The sequence below is a fragment of the Pristiophorus japonicus genome, chromosome 18 (assembly GCF_044704955.1).
Source record: "Pristiophorus japonicus isolate sPriJap1 chromosome 18, sPriJap1.hap1, whole genome shotgun sequence".
Classification (NCBI taxonomy): Eukaryota; Metazoa; Chordata; class Chondrichthyes; family Pristiophoridae; genus Pristiophorus; species Pristiophorus japonicus.
In genome coordinates this window covers 4,338,359-4,357,530 of record NC_091994.1, presented here as the reverse complement: position 1 = coordinate 4,357,530, position 19,172 = coordinate 4,338,359, and the positions used below count along the sequence as shown (strand labels likewise).

The 19,172-nt window shown below is 46.4% G+C and overlaps 2 protein-coding genes across 2 annotated transcripts in view; one reads left to right on the top strand and one right to left on the bottom strand.

Annotated features, from left to right (window-relative positions):
- LOC139228508 (SURP and G-patch domain-containing protein 2-like) overlaps positions 1-6,447 on the bottom strand; it is a 31,623-nt gene extending 25,176 nt beyond the window's left edge. The window contains exon 1 of the mRNA XM_070859576.1: positions 6,404-6,447. Coding sequence (XP_070715677.1) covers positions 6,404-6,425 — 22 coding nt within the window. The 5' untranslated portion in view covers positions 6,426-6,447. The remainder of the gene's footprint in view (positions 1-6,403) is intronic.
- A 275-nt stretch (positions 6,448-6,722) lies between these two features.
- sugp1 (SURP and G patch domain containing 1) overlaps positions 6,723-19,172 on the top strand; it is a 34,143-nt gene continuing 21,693 nt past the window's right edge. The window contains exons 1-4 of the mRNA XM_070859575.1: positions 6,723-6,785; positions 10,773-10,974; positions 12,740-12,834; positions 16,222-16,464. Of these exons, the coding sequence (XP_070715676.1) occupies positions 6,764-6,785; positions 10,773-10,974; positions 12,740-12,834; positions 16,222-16,464 (562 nt within the window). The 5' untranslated portion in view covers positions 6,723-6,763. The remainder of the gene's footprint in view (positions 6,786-10,772; positions 10,975-12,739; positions 12,835-16,221; positions 16,465-19,172) is intronic.

The following is a 19,172-nucleotide window of genomic DNA, read 5'->3' as shown; positions in this document are numbered from 1 at the left end:
CCAGGATTTGGTGTTAGGAACGAGGGCTGACCTATGCTTGGTAGATTACAGTCTTGTGCTAGCAGGGAGTGCACAAACAAGAGGAGTTCACCAGTTGCAGTATTAAGAGTGAGAGAACTTGTTAAAAACAATCAGTAAAGTGGAAAATGGAATATTCTGAGCTTGTTCTGTTTCAAAGCAAACCACGTACACAACTGTAACTTTCAAAATCAAGTTAAAAACATCTAATATATATACATAAGAATGGGGTTCAATTCAATGGCACATTTTAAATATTCCAACCTAAATGTGATCACTATATAAAAGGATTCAACAATCCCATATGGCAGCATCCCACCTGCACAGGCATCTCACAGAGTGAAACCATTCTGCAGTAAGCTGCTTTAATAGTGTATCGGTCTATCCGTGCAATGATGCAGGTTCACTTTGTCAATGTGATTCCAGCCTGGCAGCCCAGGAAAACTGTAAATGATGAAATGTTCTTCTCCAGTGGCGGGGGACCGAGACAACAGCCCAGCTACCTTGCGTCATTCTCCCTGCATCTCGTGCAAGAGCCAGGTACAAAGTTAGGGCAGGGAAGGGAAATTCAATTAAAAATAATCCCACCAGCCCTGGCGCCGAGACCAAAATGTGAATCTAATTCTTCACCACCTGCAAATCACATTTTCAAAATGGCAGCTCAAATGAATGCTGGCGAGTCTCTGTTCATAACGGTCTTCGATGTGGTCCATCAAAAAATATACAGGTGGTGTGCAGGTAGAACACTCAGTGAGAAAAGTGATTTATTCTGCTCAGAGGTGACTATGAGAGCTGAGCCATCAGGTCTTCTTCATTCCTGGAGTAAGTTGTGTTTTGCACATACCCTAGTGTCCATCTGAGAATTAAAGATCTGCATTTCTATAGCGCCTATCACAACCTCAGGACATCCCAACGTGTTTTACAGCCAATGAAGTACTTCTGAAGTGTAGTCACTGTTGTAGTGTAGGTAGTCATTGCTGTGATGTGGAAAACGTGGCAGAAATTCACGTGCAGCATTAACATGGTATGCATAGTCAGATCAGTGATTTCCTTCATTCTATGATCACGAGTGTATCTATACGGAGGCTTCCATTGGAACAGTCATTTACCTCCCCCCCCACATTGCGTGCTATCCCAATCTTTGCGCGTCTAAAACTCTTGCAATTAGAAAATGTTCCCAGGTATTTTTCCAAGGAAGCAAAGTGTGCTGTGAAACATTTCTTGCAATTCCAAACTGCTTCACTGGTTGTCAGTAGGGTTAGGCTTACCTACTGTTGCCACCTCTTGTAGCACAGCAGCTGGGCGAGCTTCCTAGGTAGGAAATAATTAGCGGCACCAGGAGAACGAGTACAGCCAATCCCAGCCTCCCAGTGGAAGACATCCAGAGGGGTAGGAGCAGGAAAACGATAGAGAGGAAAGATTACTCAAATAAGTTAAACCATGGTACCAAAAACTAGAAGTTCTGACCATGTGATAGCATCACTGCCCTCAGGGACAAAGGAGGAATGAATTAGCCGCATTAAGTCCAACCTTTACGTGCAGTCTATCTGAATATTAGAAAATATCAATGTTAGGAATGACTAAGATCATACTGATCAGCAAACCCTGAACAGTAAGATTGCAGGTCAGGAAGAGGTCAGGCCCCTTTGTCATTGTACAGCATGAAGGAAAGTGCATTATTAAACAGAGAAGACTAACGACAAACCACTGTCCTGTGATGCATCAGTCTAGACTTCTGAAAGCATACGAAATAGAAGGAAAGTAAGAGACTTACGACTGTGCAAGAAAATTCATATGGAATAAAAGTGGCTGCCACAAGATCACTGTCCAGGGTGCTCTGGCCAAAACCCTTTCCTCTCGGCTAAAGAGAAAGGCGACATCACCAGCATCAGGACTGAAGGCAAAGAGGAGGCTTTGCGAATGTCAAAAAGAGGTGTCTTAACATGCAAGATATTAAAAAGTATCAGGTCACCTCAGGTGTGGGGGCATCTCAGTTCTCTCTGAAGAACATTGAGAGCAGGCTTCATTCCAATATCCCTACTTGCAAAAGACCCTGGTAAGTGTATCAGAACAGGCTGTTCCAAGAATGAGTTTGGCCTCCTGATGCCAAGCAGGGACTTTCGAATTACTCACCTGATAAGGTAAAAGAGCAGTTAGTCAGGTTCGGTGGTAATAGGATGCGGCAGAAAATGCAAGCAGCAGTGAGCATTTGTACTTCTGTGTCAAGGTAAATAATGATGTCATGTTTCTACTCATGAGATTTAGGAAGGATAAATCATACTACAGATGCCGTTCAATGTCCTGGAGGATTTTTAAACTTGGAATGGGAGGGGAAAGGAAGAACAGCATTCGAGACACAATATTTCAGATCTTCAGATCCACGCAGGTTTTCCCTAGTAATAGGGTATGGATTTTTTCAAGATGATTCAGTCTATCTCTTCTTTTGGTGATCGGGAGCTTCAGGTAGCAGTTAGCCATCAGCACTCATAGAACAGTACAGCACAGAAGGAGGCCATTCTGTCCATCGGGTCTGCGCCGGCTCTTTCGAAGAGCGATCCCATTAGTCCCAGTCCCCCGCTCTTTCCCCACAGCCCTGCAATTTTTTCTCCTTCCAGTATTTATCCAATTCCCTTTGAAGGCTACTATTGAATCTGTATCCACCACCCTATCAGGCAGTGCACTCCAAATCCTAGCCACTCGTTGCATAAAAAGGTTTTTCCTCATCAGCCCTCTGGTTCTTTTGACAATCACAATTCAGTGTCCTCTGGTTACCGATCCTTCAGCCATTGGAAATAATTTCTCTTTAATTACTCAGTTTCAACCCTTCATGATTTTAAACACTTCTATCAAATCTCCTCTTAGCCTTCTCTGCTCCCACAACCTCAAGTTACTTCTTGCCTTAGATGCAAACACAAAGAAGGGAAGTCTTGGGGATGCTTTCCATTTAAAGTACTCCCATATTCTGTATTCAAAAAAATCTATTCTCAGAAAAGCTATCCTTGCTTTTGGAATATTTACCCTACAGGCAGCTTACTAGATCAGGTAGTCTCCTCGCTAGTGGGCCAATCCCTGAGCTCATGAACAGTAAAGCACTTGGTGTCGTTGCATTGAAACCAATAGAGGGATAATTAAGTTGGACTAGTTTTAAAGTTGCTGCCTGACCCTAGATTGGCAACTACTCATTGGATAAGCAGAGCGAGCTAACAGTGAGGAGTAAACCACTGCTGTTGAGGCAGCTGTCTGTTCAGGTGAAGGTTCGATACCTTTTTAAAAAACAGGATAATTTTTCTGAACTTATTTTTAAGATGTGGAGTCAGCAGGTGTGACACTGCTTTCCCTTTCAGGTAAATCACTGTGCACAAAGTCCTGCAGTAGGAAAGCTGCACAGTTCCCAGTTGAAAATAAATCAACAATTTCATTAATCTGAGATTTCAGACAGATGACTCTACATCTGAATGCAGACCAGCAGAGACAATGCCTGGTAATGTGGACACAAAATAGCTGCCACACTTCTCCCATCCACTACAAAAATATCCGTGGGCTACAGATGAATTTCATTTATCGAGATTAAAGCGCTAATTACAGAAATTCCATTTCAAAAACCAACCAATGTGAAATATACATTTCCCCTTTCCGACTTTTTAATCAATGTGAATTAAAATCAGGGGCGATCACTTCCTACTCCGCTCCCATTTACAATCTGAAGAAACGTGTGCTGGCCATTTCCACCAGCCAGTCACTGACTCAGCAGCATGGTCGGCAGAGCCAAACAAGCTCAGCTGTCAATGTACGGGGGGGGGGGCGGGGGGGGAGCGGACCAGCTGGACTGCCTGGGGAGAGAACACACTGCCTTCTTTGAAAACATATAGCCTTGAAGGCTGTTGTAGAGCTTATCCTTGTACGGCTAGCTCATGGTTGTTTAGTGACACTTTTTCTTTCTATGGAATGTACAGCACAGAAACAAGCCATTCGGCCCAAAGGGGTCCATGCTGGTGTTTATGCTCCACATCAGCCTCCTCCCACCCCTCTTCAGCTCACCCCATCAACAAAACCCTCTATTCCTTACTCCCTCATGTGTTGATCTAGCTTCTCCTTAAATGCATCTATACTATTCGCCTCAACTGCTCCTTGTGGTAGCGAGTGTAGGTCAGCCTGGGATTTCAATAAAGCATAATGGAAGATGTTTAAAAATTCCATGCCATATCCACTTGAACTGTAAAAGTCAGTCAACAGTATAGTTATTGGTTCTGTCCTTCCAAACTTGTGTTGTGCCTGGAGAAGTAATTTACAGCTATATAACACGGAGGTGAAGATCAGATCAGCAGCACCGGCAACACCATATCCATTACTGTTTCTAAGCCTTACAATCCATACAATACATTTAAACATGGGAAATTTCTGCACATCAGAGGCTGTTCAAGTAGGACGGTCACTGGCGGTGGGTGTAATTTGAATGAGCAGCCAATGCAGTGGCATTTTTTCCACATATTATATAATGGTTCCAACAGAGATAAACCTATGGACAATATGATTTACCATTTCGAAAAACAACTATACAGGTCTCGGTATTGTTAACAGTCGTGGATGTGAATGAGATAGAAACCATTTTAGCATAAGGAACCTTTCACTACAAGAGTGAACACGCAGCAGGACATTCTTTAGCAGAAACCAGTGGATTTTCATTATATTTAATATCTCAAACCTACATCTCAATAAAAATAGGTCAATAAGATTGCATCAATAAGACAATTGAACAGAGCCATCGAGAGGAAAGCTCAGCCTTGAAGAGAACAAACAGCATCTACCACACACATGCGCACAAAGAATTTTGTCAAGAAATAATGACAGATCATTTTCCATATACACAACAGATCTGTCAGCATGAAAACAGGCGAAGACTCTCCGTTTGTGCCTCAGCCGAAAGGTGAATGTCAGATGCTGATGGTCGTGTGTTCGCAGGGCTATCTGCTTTTATTTAAGATCTCCAGCATTTGCAGTTATTGTTTTAATCTGATTAAGAGCTGGGACCTCCTTCAATTTCAGAAAGCATTTTAGTGAAACATTTATAAACCCAGAGGTCTTTTTTAGTATTCTCTGGTTACCTTGGTGGAAGGGTCAGAACCTTTGCTCATTTCCCATATGGAGCTCAGTGCCCCTCACTCCTCCAGGTGGGGGTGTTTAACCCTCTCTTCATACAGGACCTGGTTATCCAGGTTGGGGCAGAAATAATCAGATCTGTTGCCAAAACAGGTCCTTGTAACCCTGGGGTGGAATTATTAAAACCCTCCCCATACAGGGTCTTCTTACTCAACAGTTACCCCGGGAAGAGGAAAGGGGTGGAATTAGCCCCTCTCAGGGACCAGTTACCCTGGGAAGGGGAAAGGGGTGGAATTAGCCCCTCTCAGGGACCAGTTACCCTAGGATTAGTGTTGCCAACTCTCCAGAATTGCCCTGGGGTCTCTGGCAATTGGAGATGAATCTCCAGGACACTGGCTGTGTGCAAAACCCTGGACAAAAAAAAAATCATAGGGGTGTTTAAAAAATATTTCTTTCCATATTCTTTTGATTATTAGTGATAGAAATATTGGAAAGGGTGGAGGGAGTGCGGTTTAACTGGGCAAGGTATGTGATGAAACCTCCAGGAATTCATGGGGGAATCTAGAACTAGGGGCATAGCTTCAGAATAAGGGGATGAGGAGGAATTTCTTCTCTGAGGGTTGCGAGTCTTTGGAATTCTCCAGTCCTGACAGCTGGATCATTGAATATATTTAAGGTGGAGATACAGATTTTTGAACGATAAGGGAGTGAAGGATTATGGGGAGCGGGCAGGGAAGTGGAGTGGAGACCAAGATCAGATCAGCCATGATCTTATTGAACGGTGGAGCAGGCTCGAGGGGCCAAATGGCCGATTCCTGCTCCTATTTCTTATGTCTCACCAGAGGTGTCAGACCTTCCCCCCCAGAACAAGGGCCTTGTTGCCTCGGGGTGGGGCTGAGACACTCTCCCCCAGACAGGGCCGGGTTCTCTCTCCCCCCCCCGGGAGGGAGAGGGGGACCTCGAGCCTTTGCCCAGCGCACAAGGCCCGGTTGCTCCTGGTTACCCCGGGCTGGGGGCGCTCGGCCCTTCTCCCCGCACAAGGCCCGGTTGCTCCTGGTTACCCCGGGCTGGGGGGCGCTCGGGCCTTCTCCCCGCACAGGGCCCGGTTGCCCCTGGTTACCGCGTTCGGGCCCCGGCCTGTGCCACCCAACCCGCCGCACACAGAGCCTCCAGGGAGCGAGTATTGCCCCCCACCCCCACGCCCCCAGCAGTGCCCCGAGACCAGGTGCGGGATTCGGCCTCACTTCCCACCCCCCCGCGGCTCTCCCTTTCCTTCCCCACCACAAACCTGAACAAAACCTCTCCTCCATTGCTGCCAGCGCGTCACTTCCGTCCCCCCCAACCGGAAGCACCCCGCGCAATCTGCCATAAAAAAAACTATTGCTCAAATTCTTATATTTTGGAAAAAAATATTCGCGACTGTATACCTTACAGAGAAATAAATAAATTAGGAATCACAAAAGTGGTTTCTGCTTTTTTTTTAAAGATGTGTTTTTTAAACAACTGTTGTAGTTTTTATCCCGGCTCCTGCCTTTGAGGTCAGCGGAGGCGGGAACTACAACTCCCAGCGTGCCGTGCGCAGAGACTTCCGGTCTGGTGGCGGTTGCGGCCCGGTTTACCGGAAGTGAGGTCAGCAGGAGATGAAGCCATGGCGATGGAGGGAGAGACAGGTTGGTACTGAGCGCCATGGGGGCTCGGGGAGGGGGTACCGGGCACTTCACAAGGGGCAGCTGCACACAGAATTGGGGGAACATCTCTCATTAACCAAGTGCGCCTTCCATCCCACTCCAGAGGCTTGAATCCAGGCTGACACTCCCAGTGCAGTACTGAGGGAGTGCCGCACTGTCGGAGGGGCAGTACTGAGGGAGCGCCGCACTGTCGGAGGGGCAGTACTGAGGGAGCGCCGCACTGTCGGAGGGGCAGTACTGAGGGAGCGCCGCACTGTCGGAGGGGCGGTACTGAGGGAGTCTGCACTGTTGGAGGGGCAGTACTGAGGGAGCGCCGCACTGTCGGAGGGGCAGTACTGAGGGAGCGCCGCACTGTCGGAGGGGCAGTACTGAGGGAGCGCCGCACTGTCAGAGGGGCAGTACTGAGGGAGCGCCGCACTGTCGGAGGGGCAGTGCTGAGGGAGCGCCGCACTATCGGAGGGGCAGTACTGAGGGAGCGCCGCACTGTCGGAGGGGCAGTACTGAGGAAGCACCGCACTGTCGGAGGGGCAGTACTGAGGGAGTGCCGCACTGTCGGAGGGGCAGTACTGAGGGAGTGCTGCACTGTAGGAGGGACAGTACTGAGGGAGCGCCGCACTGTCGGAGGGGCAGTACTGAGGGAGTGCCGCACTGTCGCAGACACCGTCTTTTGGTTGCGTCGTTAAACCGAGGCCCCGTCTACTCTCTCGGATCCAAGCGCACTCTTTTGAAGAAGAGCCAGGGGAGTTCTCCCCGGTGTCCTGGAGTAAATATTTATTCCTCAATCAACATCACTAAAACAGATTATCACATTGCTGTTTGTGGGAGATTTCTGTGCGCAGATTAGCTGCTGCGTTTCCCACATTACAACAGTGACTACACTTCAAAAAGTACTTCCTTGACTGTAAAGTGCTCTGGGATGTCCAATGGTTGTGAAAGGCGCTATAGAAATAAGAACATAAGAAATAGGAGCAGGAGTAGGCCAGTCGGCCCCTCTAGCCTGCTCCACTATTCAATAAGATCATGGCTGATCTGATCTTGGCCTCAACTCTAGACTCCCGTATAGTTCTTGAATCTGTCTATCTCAGCCTTGAATTTATTCGGCCTCCACAGCTCTCTGTGGTAGATAGCAAGTCTTTTTCTAGAATACAAATAGGGAAGGAGGGGGAAAACCCCCAATTGGGGGTTCATCTCCCCCCACCCCCACCAAGGGGGCAGCGGATTCCGATTAACTCCAGTTACAGGAGGGGACATTTGTTCAATTTTGCATCATTGACTGTCCTTGTCCCATTTACCCCAAGTGATTAACACCCTCTAACCCAGCTTACTGATTAGGAGCTAGTTCCTGGTTGCCATGGTATCCATTTTCCTCTTGCAGGTTTGTAGGACTTCAGGATTTGTCACTCAGCTCATCTTTAAAAAAACAAAGTCACCTAATTTGATGTGTAAGCATTCTTAAGACTAGCATTCAGCCTGTTTGTGTTTCTAAGTGAAGCCACAATCTGTCTCACTTGTGCTATTTGAAGATCCCACCATCCCCCACCCCATTGTTCACAGATCTGGATATCAGAGTTGCCTTCATTTTCTGGCATGCATTTTTTCCAAAGAATGTTATTATTGTTTACATGTTTGCCAGGGTTATGCTGCAGTGTAGAATGATACAATGGGTCTGTTGGCGTAATGTTCTAGTGAAAAGTTACATGCCTGAAATGGCAGCAGCTCGTCTTTACTCTTTACAGCTACTGCCTGGCCTGTCTTATCTTCAGTATTTTCTGTTTTTATTTTAAAAGAAAATAAATATTTTCATTTCTATAGCGCTTTTCACGATCTCAGGGTGTCCCAAAGTGTTTTACATACTTTTGGAGTGTAGTTACTGTTAGAATGTAGGAAACGTGGCAGCTAATTTGTGCACACCTAGCTCCCACAATGACCAGATAATCTGTTTTTTTAGTGATGTTAATTGAGGGATATATCTTGACCAGGACACTAGGGAGAACTCCCCTGCTCTTATTCAAAATAGTGCCGTAGGATCTTTCATGTCCACCCGAGAGGGCAGACAGGGCCTCGGTTTAACGTCTCATCTGAAAGGTGGTATCTCCAACAGTCCAGCACTCCCTCAGTACTGCCCCTCCAACAGTCCAGCACTCCCTCAGTACTAATACAAAAACAAAACTGCGCGAGTGTCACCCTAGATTTGAATGCTCAACTCTCTGGAGTGGGACTCAAACCCACAATCTTCTGACTCCAAGGCAAGAGTGCTACCAACTGAGCCATGGCTCAGTGTTGACTAGTGCAGTGGCGAGGATCAGGGTGTTATCTATGCAGTGGCCACGCGGGAGAAGAATGGTATCACATAGCATTTACAGCACAGAAACAGGCCATTCAGCCCAATGGGTCTGTGCCGCTGTTTCTGCTCCACGCGAGCTGCCTCCCACCTTACTTCATCTCACCTGACCAATATATTGTGTGGTTGCACATGAACAGTTGGAAGCTGCTGTGCTCATGTCTAGGATTGTGGTTGGATTTACTTATGGTGGCCAGTGCATCAGAAGAATGTCCTTCTGTCTCCTATCTGGTGCTAATTTGTCTCTCCCACCGTGAGGGAACCTGTGGTGGAGCTTATGCAGGGGCAGTGTGTAGCCTTGTGTAGGACACTGAGTGCTACAGCACATAAGAACATAAGAAATAGGAGCAGGAGTAGGCCATTTGGCCCCTCGAGCCTGCTCCGCCATTCAACAAAAGCGTGGCTGATCTTCTACCTCAACTCCACCGTCCCGCGCGATCCTCAGATTCCTTAATTCCCTTGATTCCCAAAAATTTATCGACCTTTGTTTTGAATATAATCAACGACTGAACATCCACAGCTTTCTGGGGTAGAGAATTCCAAAAATTCACAACTCTCTGAGTGAAGAAATTCCTGTTCATCTCAGTCCTAAATGACCTCACTTATCAATTTCTTGGTCCTCCTTTGCTGAATTCTAAAATCCTCCCAATCCTCAAGCTTGCTACTCTTTTTGGTAATATTATAAGCCTCTTCCTTTGATCTAATACTGTCTTTAACTTCTCTTGTTAGCCACAGATGGACCACTTTTCCTTTGGGGTTTTTGTGCCTTAAATGAATGTATATTTGTTGTAAATTATGTATTCATTCTTTAAATGCTGGCCATTGCTTGTCTACCGCTATACATTTTAATGTAGTTTCCCAATCTACCTAAGTCAACTTGCCCCTCATACCTATGTAGTTTGCTTTGTTTAGATTTAAGACCCTAGTTTCGGACTTAACTAAATTACTTTCCAACTCGATATAAAATTCTCATATGGTCACTCTTCCCTAAAGGCCCATTTATTACAAGGTTATTAATTAACCCTTTTTCATTACACAATACTAGATCTAAAATAGCTGGTTGTCGAGTTGGTTCCTCAACATACTGATCTAGAAAGCTATCTTGAAGGAGGCCATTTGGCCCATCACTATTAGCAGATGAAAGTATTGGGAATATTAGCATAAGTGTGCATTGTTAAGGAGAAAGAACTACATTTATATAGTACCTGTACCATTCAATAAGATCATGGCTGATCTTGAACCTCAACTCCACTTTCCCGCCCAATCCCCATATCCCGTGATTCCAAGAATCTATCAATCTCAACCTTGAATATACTCAAAGACTGAACATCCACAGCCCTCTGGGGCAGAGAATTCCAAAGATTCACCACCCTCTGAGTGAAGAAATTCCTCCTCATCTCAGTCCTAAATGGTTGACCCCTTATTCTGAGACTGTGTCTCCCAGTTCTAGACTCTTCTGTCAGGGGAAACAACCTCTCAGCATCTACCCTGTCAATCCCCCTCAAGAATCTTGTATGTTTCAATGAGATCACGACTCATTCTAAACTCCAGAGAGTATAGACCCAATCTACTTGATCTCTCCTCATAGGACAATCCTCTCATGTCTTTTGTTTTTTTCCTTATTGCAGGAAAGGCTGGTGGTGCCACCAAGTCGAGCAGTGAGCGGTCCTTTAGCCTGGAGCGTCTGGGCTCCTCCAACAGACCCAATAAGTTGTACGTGAATCTAATGAAACAGGAGGAGCTGATCGCTCAGAAGAAAAAGGAAATCGAGGCCAAAATGGAGAGGGCGAAAAAGGACAGCTTCACGAAGCTGCAGGCGACGCGTGCTCAGTACGTGCCGATTACTGCTTCGTATTGACCAGCATGCAATTCGCTTCACCTTTAACTTGCACTCATTGAGATCAGGGATGTTGGCACTGCGAATGGAACACACTTCATTTCAGGCTCCTTGTGTCCACATCAATCGCTACCACATTGGATTAGAAAGGGTTAGATACAGAGTAAAGCTCCCCCTACACTGTCCCATCAAACACTCCCAGGGCAGGTACAGCACGGGTTAGATACAGAGTAAAGCTCCCTCTACACTGTCCCATCAAACACTCCCAGGGCAGGTACAGGGGGTTAGATACAGAGTAAAGCTCCCTCTACACTGTCCCCATCAAACACTCCCAGGGCAGGTACAGCATGGGTTAGATACAGAGTAAAGCTCCCTCTACACTGTCCCATCAAACACTCCCAGGGCAGGTACAGGGGGTTAGATACAGAGTAAAGCTCCCTCTACACTGTCCCATCAAACACTCCCAGGGCAGGTACAGGGGGTTAGATACAGAGTAAAGCTCCCTCTACACTGTCCCATCAAACACTCCCAGGGCAGGTACAGGGGGTTAGATACAAAGTAATGCTCCCTCTACACTGTCCCATCAAACACTGCCAGGGCAGGTACACGGGGTTAGATACAGAGTAAAGCTCCCTCTACACTGTCCCATCAAACACTCCCAGGGCAGGAACAGGGGGTTAGATACAGAGTAAAGCTCCCTCTACACTGTCCCATCAAACACTCCCAGGGCAGGTACAGCACGGGTTAGATACAGAGTAAAGCTCCCTCTACACTGTCCCATCAAACACTCCCAGGGCAGGTACAGGGGGTTAGATACAGAGTAAAGCTCCCTCTACACTGTCCCATCAAACACTCCCAGGGCAGGTACAGCACGGGTTAGATACAGAGTAAAGCTCCCTCTACACTGTCCCATCAAACACTCCCAGGGCAGGTACAGGGGGTTAGATACAGAGTAATGCTCCCTCTACACTGTCCCATCAAACACTCCCAGGGCAGGTACAGCATGGGTTAGATACAGAGTAAAGCTCCCTCTACACTGTCCCATCAAACACTCCCAGGGCAGGTACAGGGGGTTAGATACAGAGTAAAGCTCCCTCTACACTGTCCCATCAAACACTCCCAGGGCAGGTACAGGGGGTTAGATACAGAGTAAAGCTCTCTCTACACTGTCCCATCAAACACTCCCAGGGCAGGTACAGGGGGTTAGATACAGAGTAAAGCTCCCTCTACACTGTCCCATCAAACACTCCCAGGGCAGGTACAGTGGGTTAGATACAGAGTACAGCTCCCTCGACACTGTCCCATTAATACACAAGTGACTCCCACTACAACAGGTTGGCGATTTCTATTGGTGCACACCAGCCATCCTGCAGCCTCCTCATTAGCTGTTATTTTTTTGCTGTTGTACCATCTCCATCGGCAACTAGGCCGAGACTGGTCAAACCCAATTCACAAAGTACCCTTACAGTCAACACAGCGAGGAAACTTCCAACCCATCGCTGGATTGGGTTTGAACCCAAAGGCTTTGTGTAACCCAATACACAACCCTGTTACACTAATGTATCTGCCACTGGGTCACCTGGACATCATTCTTAATGATGGTTCTCGTTGTGTTGTTAAGAGTTTGCATGGACCTTTTATTTGATGTGTGCAAGGTATATTTTCAGAACTAGTTGAATTCTGAGACCTTGGTGCTCAGCCCGGGTTGGCTTTTTGCTGGTTTGTCTGGAATTCACTGTCATTCTAATTATTCTGCAGGGATAATGACCAAAAGAACACATCCAACAAGTTTGCCAATGACGGGAGCTTCCTGCAGCAGTTTCTGAAGATGCAGAAGGAGAAAGCGAGTACAGGTGAGCGCAGTGCGGAGGTGGGTACACATGAGGAAAGGGTGGAGGTGGGTACAAGTGAGGAGAGGGTGGGGGCAAGGCGGGTACAGGTGAGGAGAGGGTGGGGGCAAGGCGGGTACAGGTGAGGAGAGGGTGGGGATGGGTACAGGTGAGGAGAGGGTAGAGGCAAGGCGGGTACAGGTGAGGAGAGGGTGGAGGTGGGTTGACTGAGTGTAGAGACGTGAGCCACTCACAACGGGGAGGGGGGGAGGGGAGTGGGTGGAGTCTAGAACAAGGGGTCCAAATGTTAAACTGAGAGCTATGCTGTTCAGGGGTGATGTCAGGAAACACTTCTTCACACAAAGGGCAGTGGGAATCTGGAACTCTCCCCCAAAAAGCTGTTGAGACCGGGGGTCAATTGAAAATGTCAAACCTGAGATTGTTAGATTTTTACAAAAGCAAAATACTGCAGATGCTGGAATCTGCAATAAAAATTGAAAATGCTGGAAATCTCAGCGGGTCAGGCAGCATCTGTGGAGAGAAACAGAGTTAGCATTTCAGGGTGATGACTCTTCACCAGAACTGGCAATAGTTTGAAATGTAACAGATTCTTAAGGAAGCCCTGGGGCCCCCAGCACTTCTTTAAGACTCTGTTACATGAATAGATTTTTGTTGGGTAAGGGTATTATGGGTTATGGAACCAAGGCGGCTCGATGGAGTTAAGATACAGATCAGCCGTGGTCTCATTGAATGGTGGAGCTGAGGGGCTGAATGGCCTCATTTTCCAATATAGAGACATTGCAGCGCCACCACTGGCAGGAGGCTGTAATTACAACATGATGAGTTTACATTATCAATGTGAATATGGACATTTATAATGGAAATATAAAAATAAGGACAGAATGTATGACTTTATAAAATAGGGACTCGGATATGTCTGCGTGCCTGGTCCAGTTAACCCCCCCCTCTAACCCTGCTTCACCTGAAGACTGCACTTGCTCTTCACTGCTAGTGTGGAACAGAAGGTCAATTTGTTTAAAAATGAATTAGTTGTACATAAGAACATAAGAAATAGGAGCAGGCGGAGGCCATTTGGCCTCTCGAGCCTGCTTCGCCATTTAATAAGATCATGGCTGATCTTATCTTGAGCTAAGCTCCACTTCCCTGCCCACTCCCCATAACCCTTCACTCCCTTATCGCTCAAAAATCTTGTCTATCTCTGCCTTAAATATATTCAATGTCCCAGCCTCCACAGCTCTCTGGGGCAGAGAATTCCACAGATTTACAACCTTCTGAGAGAAGAAAATCCTCCTCCATCTCCATTCTAAATGGGCGCCCCCTTATCCTGAAACCATGCCCCCTAGTTTTAGATTCCCCCACAAGGGGAAACATCCTCTCTGCATTCACCCTGTCGAGCCCCCTCAGTATCTTGTTTCAATAAGATCACCTCTCACTCTTCTAAACTCCAATGAGTATAGGCTCAATCTTTCTTCATAAGTCAATTCCTTCATCTCAGGAATCAATCTAGTGAGCCTTCCCTGAACTGCCTCCAATTAAAGTATATCCCTCCTTAAATAAGACCAAAACTGTACGCAGTATCTAGGTGTGGTCTCACCAATACAGTGTACAGTTGCAGCAGGATTTTCCTGCTTTTATACTCTATCCCCCTTACAATAAAGGCCAACATTCCATTTGCCTTCCTGATTACTTGCTGTACCTGCATACTAACTTTTTGTGTTTGGTTTACAAGGACCCCCAGGTCCCTCTGTACTGCAGCATTTTGTAATCTCGCTCCATTTAAATAATAGTTTGGCTTTTTATTGTTCCTGCCAAAGTGGATAACCTCACACTTTCCTACATTATACTCAAGTCAAATATTTGCCCACTCATTTAGCCTGTCTATATTCCTTAGCAGATTTTTCGTGTCCTCCTCACAACCTGCTTTCCCACCCATCTTTGCATCATCAGCAAATTTGGCTACATTATGCTTGGTCCCTTCATCCAAGCTATTAATATAGATTGTAAATAGTTGAAGCCCCAGCACCGATCCCTGTGGCACCCCACTAGTTACCGTTTGCCAACCGGAAAATGACCCATTTATCCCGACTATCTGTTTTTTGTTAGTTAGCCAATCCTCTATCCATGCTAATATATTACCTCAACCCCATGAGCTCTTATCTTGTGCAGTAACCTTTCATATGGTACCTTATCGAATGCCTTCTGGAAATCCAAATACACCACATCCACTGGTTCCCCCTTATCCACCCTGCTCGTTACATCCTCAAAGAACTCCAGCAAATTTGTCAAACATGATTTCTCTTTCATAAACCATGCTGACTCGGCTTGACTGCATTATGATTTTCCAAATAACTTTTAATAATGGTCTCCGGCATTTTCCCAACGACAGATGTTAGGCTAACTGGTCTATAGTTTGCTGCTTTCTGTCTCCCTCCTTTTTTAAATAGGGGCGTTACATTTGCAGTTTTCCAATCCGCTGGGACACCTCCAGAATCCAGGGAATTTTGGTAGATTACAACCAATGCATCCACTTTCTCTGTAGCCTCTTCTTTTAAGACCCTAGGATGCAGGCCATCAAGTCCAGGGGACTTGTCCACCTTTAGTCCCATTATTTTACCGAGTACTTTTCTTTAGTGATGGTTTTAAGTTCCCCCCCTCCCTATAACCCCTTGATTTTCTATTATTGGGATGCTTTTAGTGTTTTCCACTGTGAAGACCGATGCAAAATATTTGTTCAAAATCTTTGCCATTTCCCTCTTCCCCATTATTAATTCCCCAGTCTCATCCTCTAGGGGACCAACATTTACTTTAGCCACCCTCTTTTTATGTACCTGTAGAAGCGCTTACTATCTATTGTTATATTTCTTGCTAGTTTACTCTCATAATCCATCTTCTCTCTATTTTTTTAGTTGTCCTTTGCTGGTTTTTTAAAAATTCCCAATCCTCTGGCCTCCCACTAATCTTGGCAACATTGTATGCCTTTGTTTTCAATTTGAAACCATTCTTTACTTCCTGAGTTAGCCACAGATTGTTCTCTTAAAGTCTTTCCTTCTCACTGGAATATATTTTTGTTGAAATATCTCTGTAAATGTCTGCCACTGCTCATCAACCGTCTTACACTTTAATCTATTTTCCCAGTCTACGTTAGCCAACTCTGTCTTCATAACCTTTGTAATATCCTAGTATTAGGGTGTTTTCAGTTAGCTGCGCATTCAACCATTTCCACAGGGTGGGAGTCAGGAATTTTATTCCTGGAATTGAGATAAGGTAAAAGTTTAACTCACAGTGGGAGGAGCGGGTGGGGTTGCAATGTAACTTTGTGCTTTCGACCTAAGTAAGTTTGTCTTTGATTGCAACGTCCGACCCACTGACCCCGGATTTTTACCCCCGAAGGTGTGACAACGGGCAATGGCAGCAGCTCCAGCAGCCCCTCGGGGTCCCAGGTGCAGAGGAGGCAGATTCTGATCGGGAAGCGGCCCGGCCTGGGAGTCAGCTCTTTGGGCAGCACTTTGGGCCAGATGAAGAACTACACCCACGCCAAGCAGACGCCAATCGCGGCCCGCCCCAGCGTCTTCCAGTCGCCAGATGACGAGGAGGAGGAGGATGACGACCTTGAGCAGTGGGCGGAAGTGAAAGGTAACTTGCATTGCCTAAACTGCGATACTGTGCACTCGAATTCAGCAGCTGCGGCTGTCCTGCGTAAGGACTCTGGCTGAAGTTTGAGCGTTTCGCTGAGAGGCCATTTTGTTAACTTCCCCACTTCTCCTGAGGGTGCTGACTCACGGGATCCAGTTCCAAGGATTGTAACTTACATAAGAACATAAGAAATAGGAGCAGGAGTCGGCCATTTGGGCCCTCGAGTCTACTCTGCCATTCAATAAGATCATGGCTGATCTGATCATGGACTCAGCTCCACTTCCCCTCCCACTCCTCATTCCCTTATGTTCAAAAATCTGTCTTTCTCCGCCTTAAATATATTCAATGACCCAGCCTCCACAGCTCTCTGGGGCAGAGAATTCCACAGATTTACAACCCTTTGAGAGAAGAAATTCTTCCTCATCTCTGAGACTATGCCTCCTAGTTCTAGATTCCTCCACGAGAAACATAGAAAATAGGTGCAGGAGTAGGCCATTCGGCACCTCGAGCCTGCACCGCCATTCAATAAGATCATGGTTGATCATTCAACCTCAGTACCCCTTTCCTGCTTTCTCTCCAAACCTCTTGATCCCTTTGGCAGTAAGGGCCATATCTAACTCCCTTTTGAATATATCTAATGAACAGGCCTCAACAACGGGAACATTCTTCCTGCCTCTAACCTGTCCAATCCTGTCAGAATTGTATATGTTTCTATGAGATCCCCTCTCATTCTTCTAAACTCCAATGTATAAAGGCCCAGTTGATCCAGTCTCTCCTCATATGTCAGTCCTGCCATCCCAGGAATCAGTCAGGTGAACCTTCGCTGTACTCCCTCAATAGCAAGAACATCCTTCCTTAGATTAGGAGACCAAAACTGAACACAATATTTCAGGTGTGGCCTCACCAAGACCCTGTACAACTGCAGTAAGACCTCCCTACTCCTATACTCAAATCCCATCGCTATGAAGGCCAACATATCATTTGCCTTCTTCACCGCCTGCTGTACCTGCATGCTAAACTTCAATGACTGATGTACCATGACACCCAGGTCCCGTTGCACCTCCCCTTTTCCTAATCTGCACCATTCAGATAATCTGTTTTCCTGTTTTTGCCACCAAAGTGGATAACCTCACATTTATCCACATTATACTGCATCTGCCATGCATTTGCCCACTCACCTAACCTGTCCAAGTCACTCTGCAGCCTCTTAGCATCCTCTTCACAGCTCACACCGCCACCCAGCTTAGTGTCATCTGCAAACTTGGAGAAATTACATTCAATTCCTTCATCTCAATCATTAATGTATATTGTAAATAGCTGGGCTCCCAGCACTGAGCCGTTCAGCACTCCACTAGTCACTGTCTGCCATTCTGAAAAGGTCCCGTTTATTCCGACTCTCTGCTTCCTGTCTGCCAACCAGTTCTCTGTCCACGTCAATACATTACCCCCAATACCATGTGCTTTAATTTTGCACACTAATCTCTTGTGTGGGACCTTGTCAAAAGCCTTTTGAAAGTCCCAATACACCACATTCACTGGTTCTCCCTTGTCCACTCTACTAGTTACATCCTCAAAAAATTCTGGAAGATTTGTCAAGCAGGATTTCCCTTTCATAAATCCATGCTGACTTGGACCGATTCTGTCACGAGGGGAAACAAATTCTCTGCATCCACCTTGTCAAGCCCCCTCATTATCTTATATATTTCAATAAGATCACCTCTCATTCTTCTGAACTCCAATGTGTATAGGCCCAACCTGCTCAACCTTTCCTCATAAGTCAACCCCCTCATCTCCGGAATCAACCGAGTGAACCTTCTCTGAACAGCCTCCAATGCAAGTATATCCTTCCTTAAATAAGATCATCAAAACTGTACACAGTACTCCAGGTGTGGCCTCACCAATACCCTGGCTCCCTGCGGCAGAAGAAACAAATCAGCCAGGGCTCCCACTTCTGATTGCTATCCTGTCTGATTTTCCATAATGTGTGGTTCTTTATCTGCACTGGTACCCTACCAAACGCAAGTTGGCTGCTGCGTTTCCTACATTATAACAGCGAGTGAGTCCATGTTCAGATCAGCCATGGTCTTATTGAATGGCGGAGCAGGCTCGCGGGGCCGTATGGCCTACTCCTGCTCCTATTTCTTATGTTCACTCCTCTCCTCGGCTGTAAGTAAACGGTATGGTCCATGAGTTTTGGCGCCGGGCGAGGATTGGATCGGGGCTGCTCCCCAACCTGCTAACGCTCACTGTCCCGGCTCTCGCGTGTACAACAGTCACTTGGGAAAGATCGCGGGACCGTCCGGTTGCTATGGAACTGTACAGTGTGAAAAACTGACAGGACAGGAGAATGCTGGGGAGGAGGGGCGCGCTTTATTTTGTAGCTGATCAGTGGACGCATAATTTGTCGCTTGGTACTAGTGCGGAAAAAGCACCACAAGCTACGGAAAATCAGACAGGATCCCTCGAGAGAATGCAAAAACTGCAGTTGGTAAATATAAAGAAATGGAAAGTATTTGCGATCTCCCAAAGCGCTTTGCAGCCAACGAAGTACTTTTTGGCGTGTAGTCACTGTTGTAATGTAGGAAACGTAGCAGCCAATTTGCGCACAGCAAGCTCCCACAAACAGCAGCGTGATAGTAACCAGATCATCTGTTTTTAGATTTTGGTTGAGGGATAAATATTGGCCCAGGACACCGGAGAGAACTCCC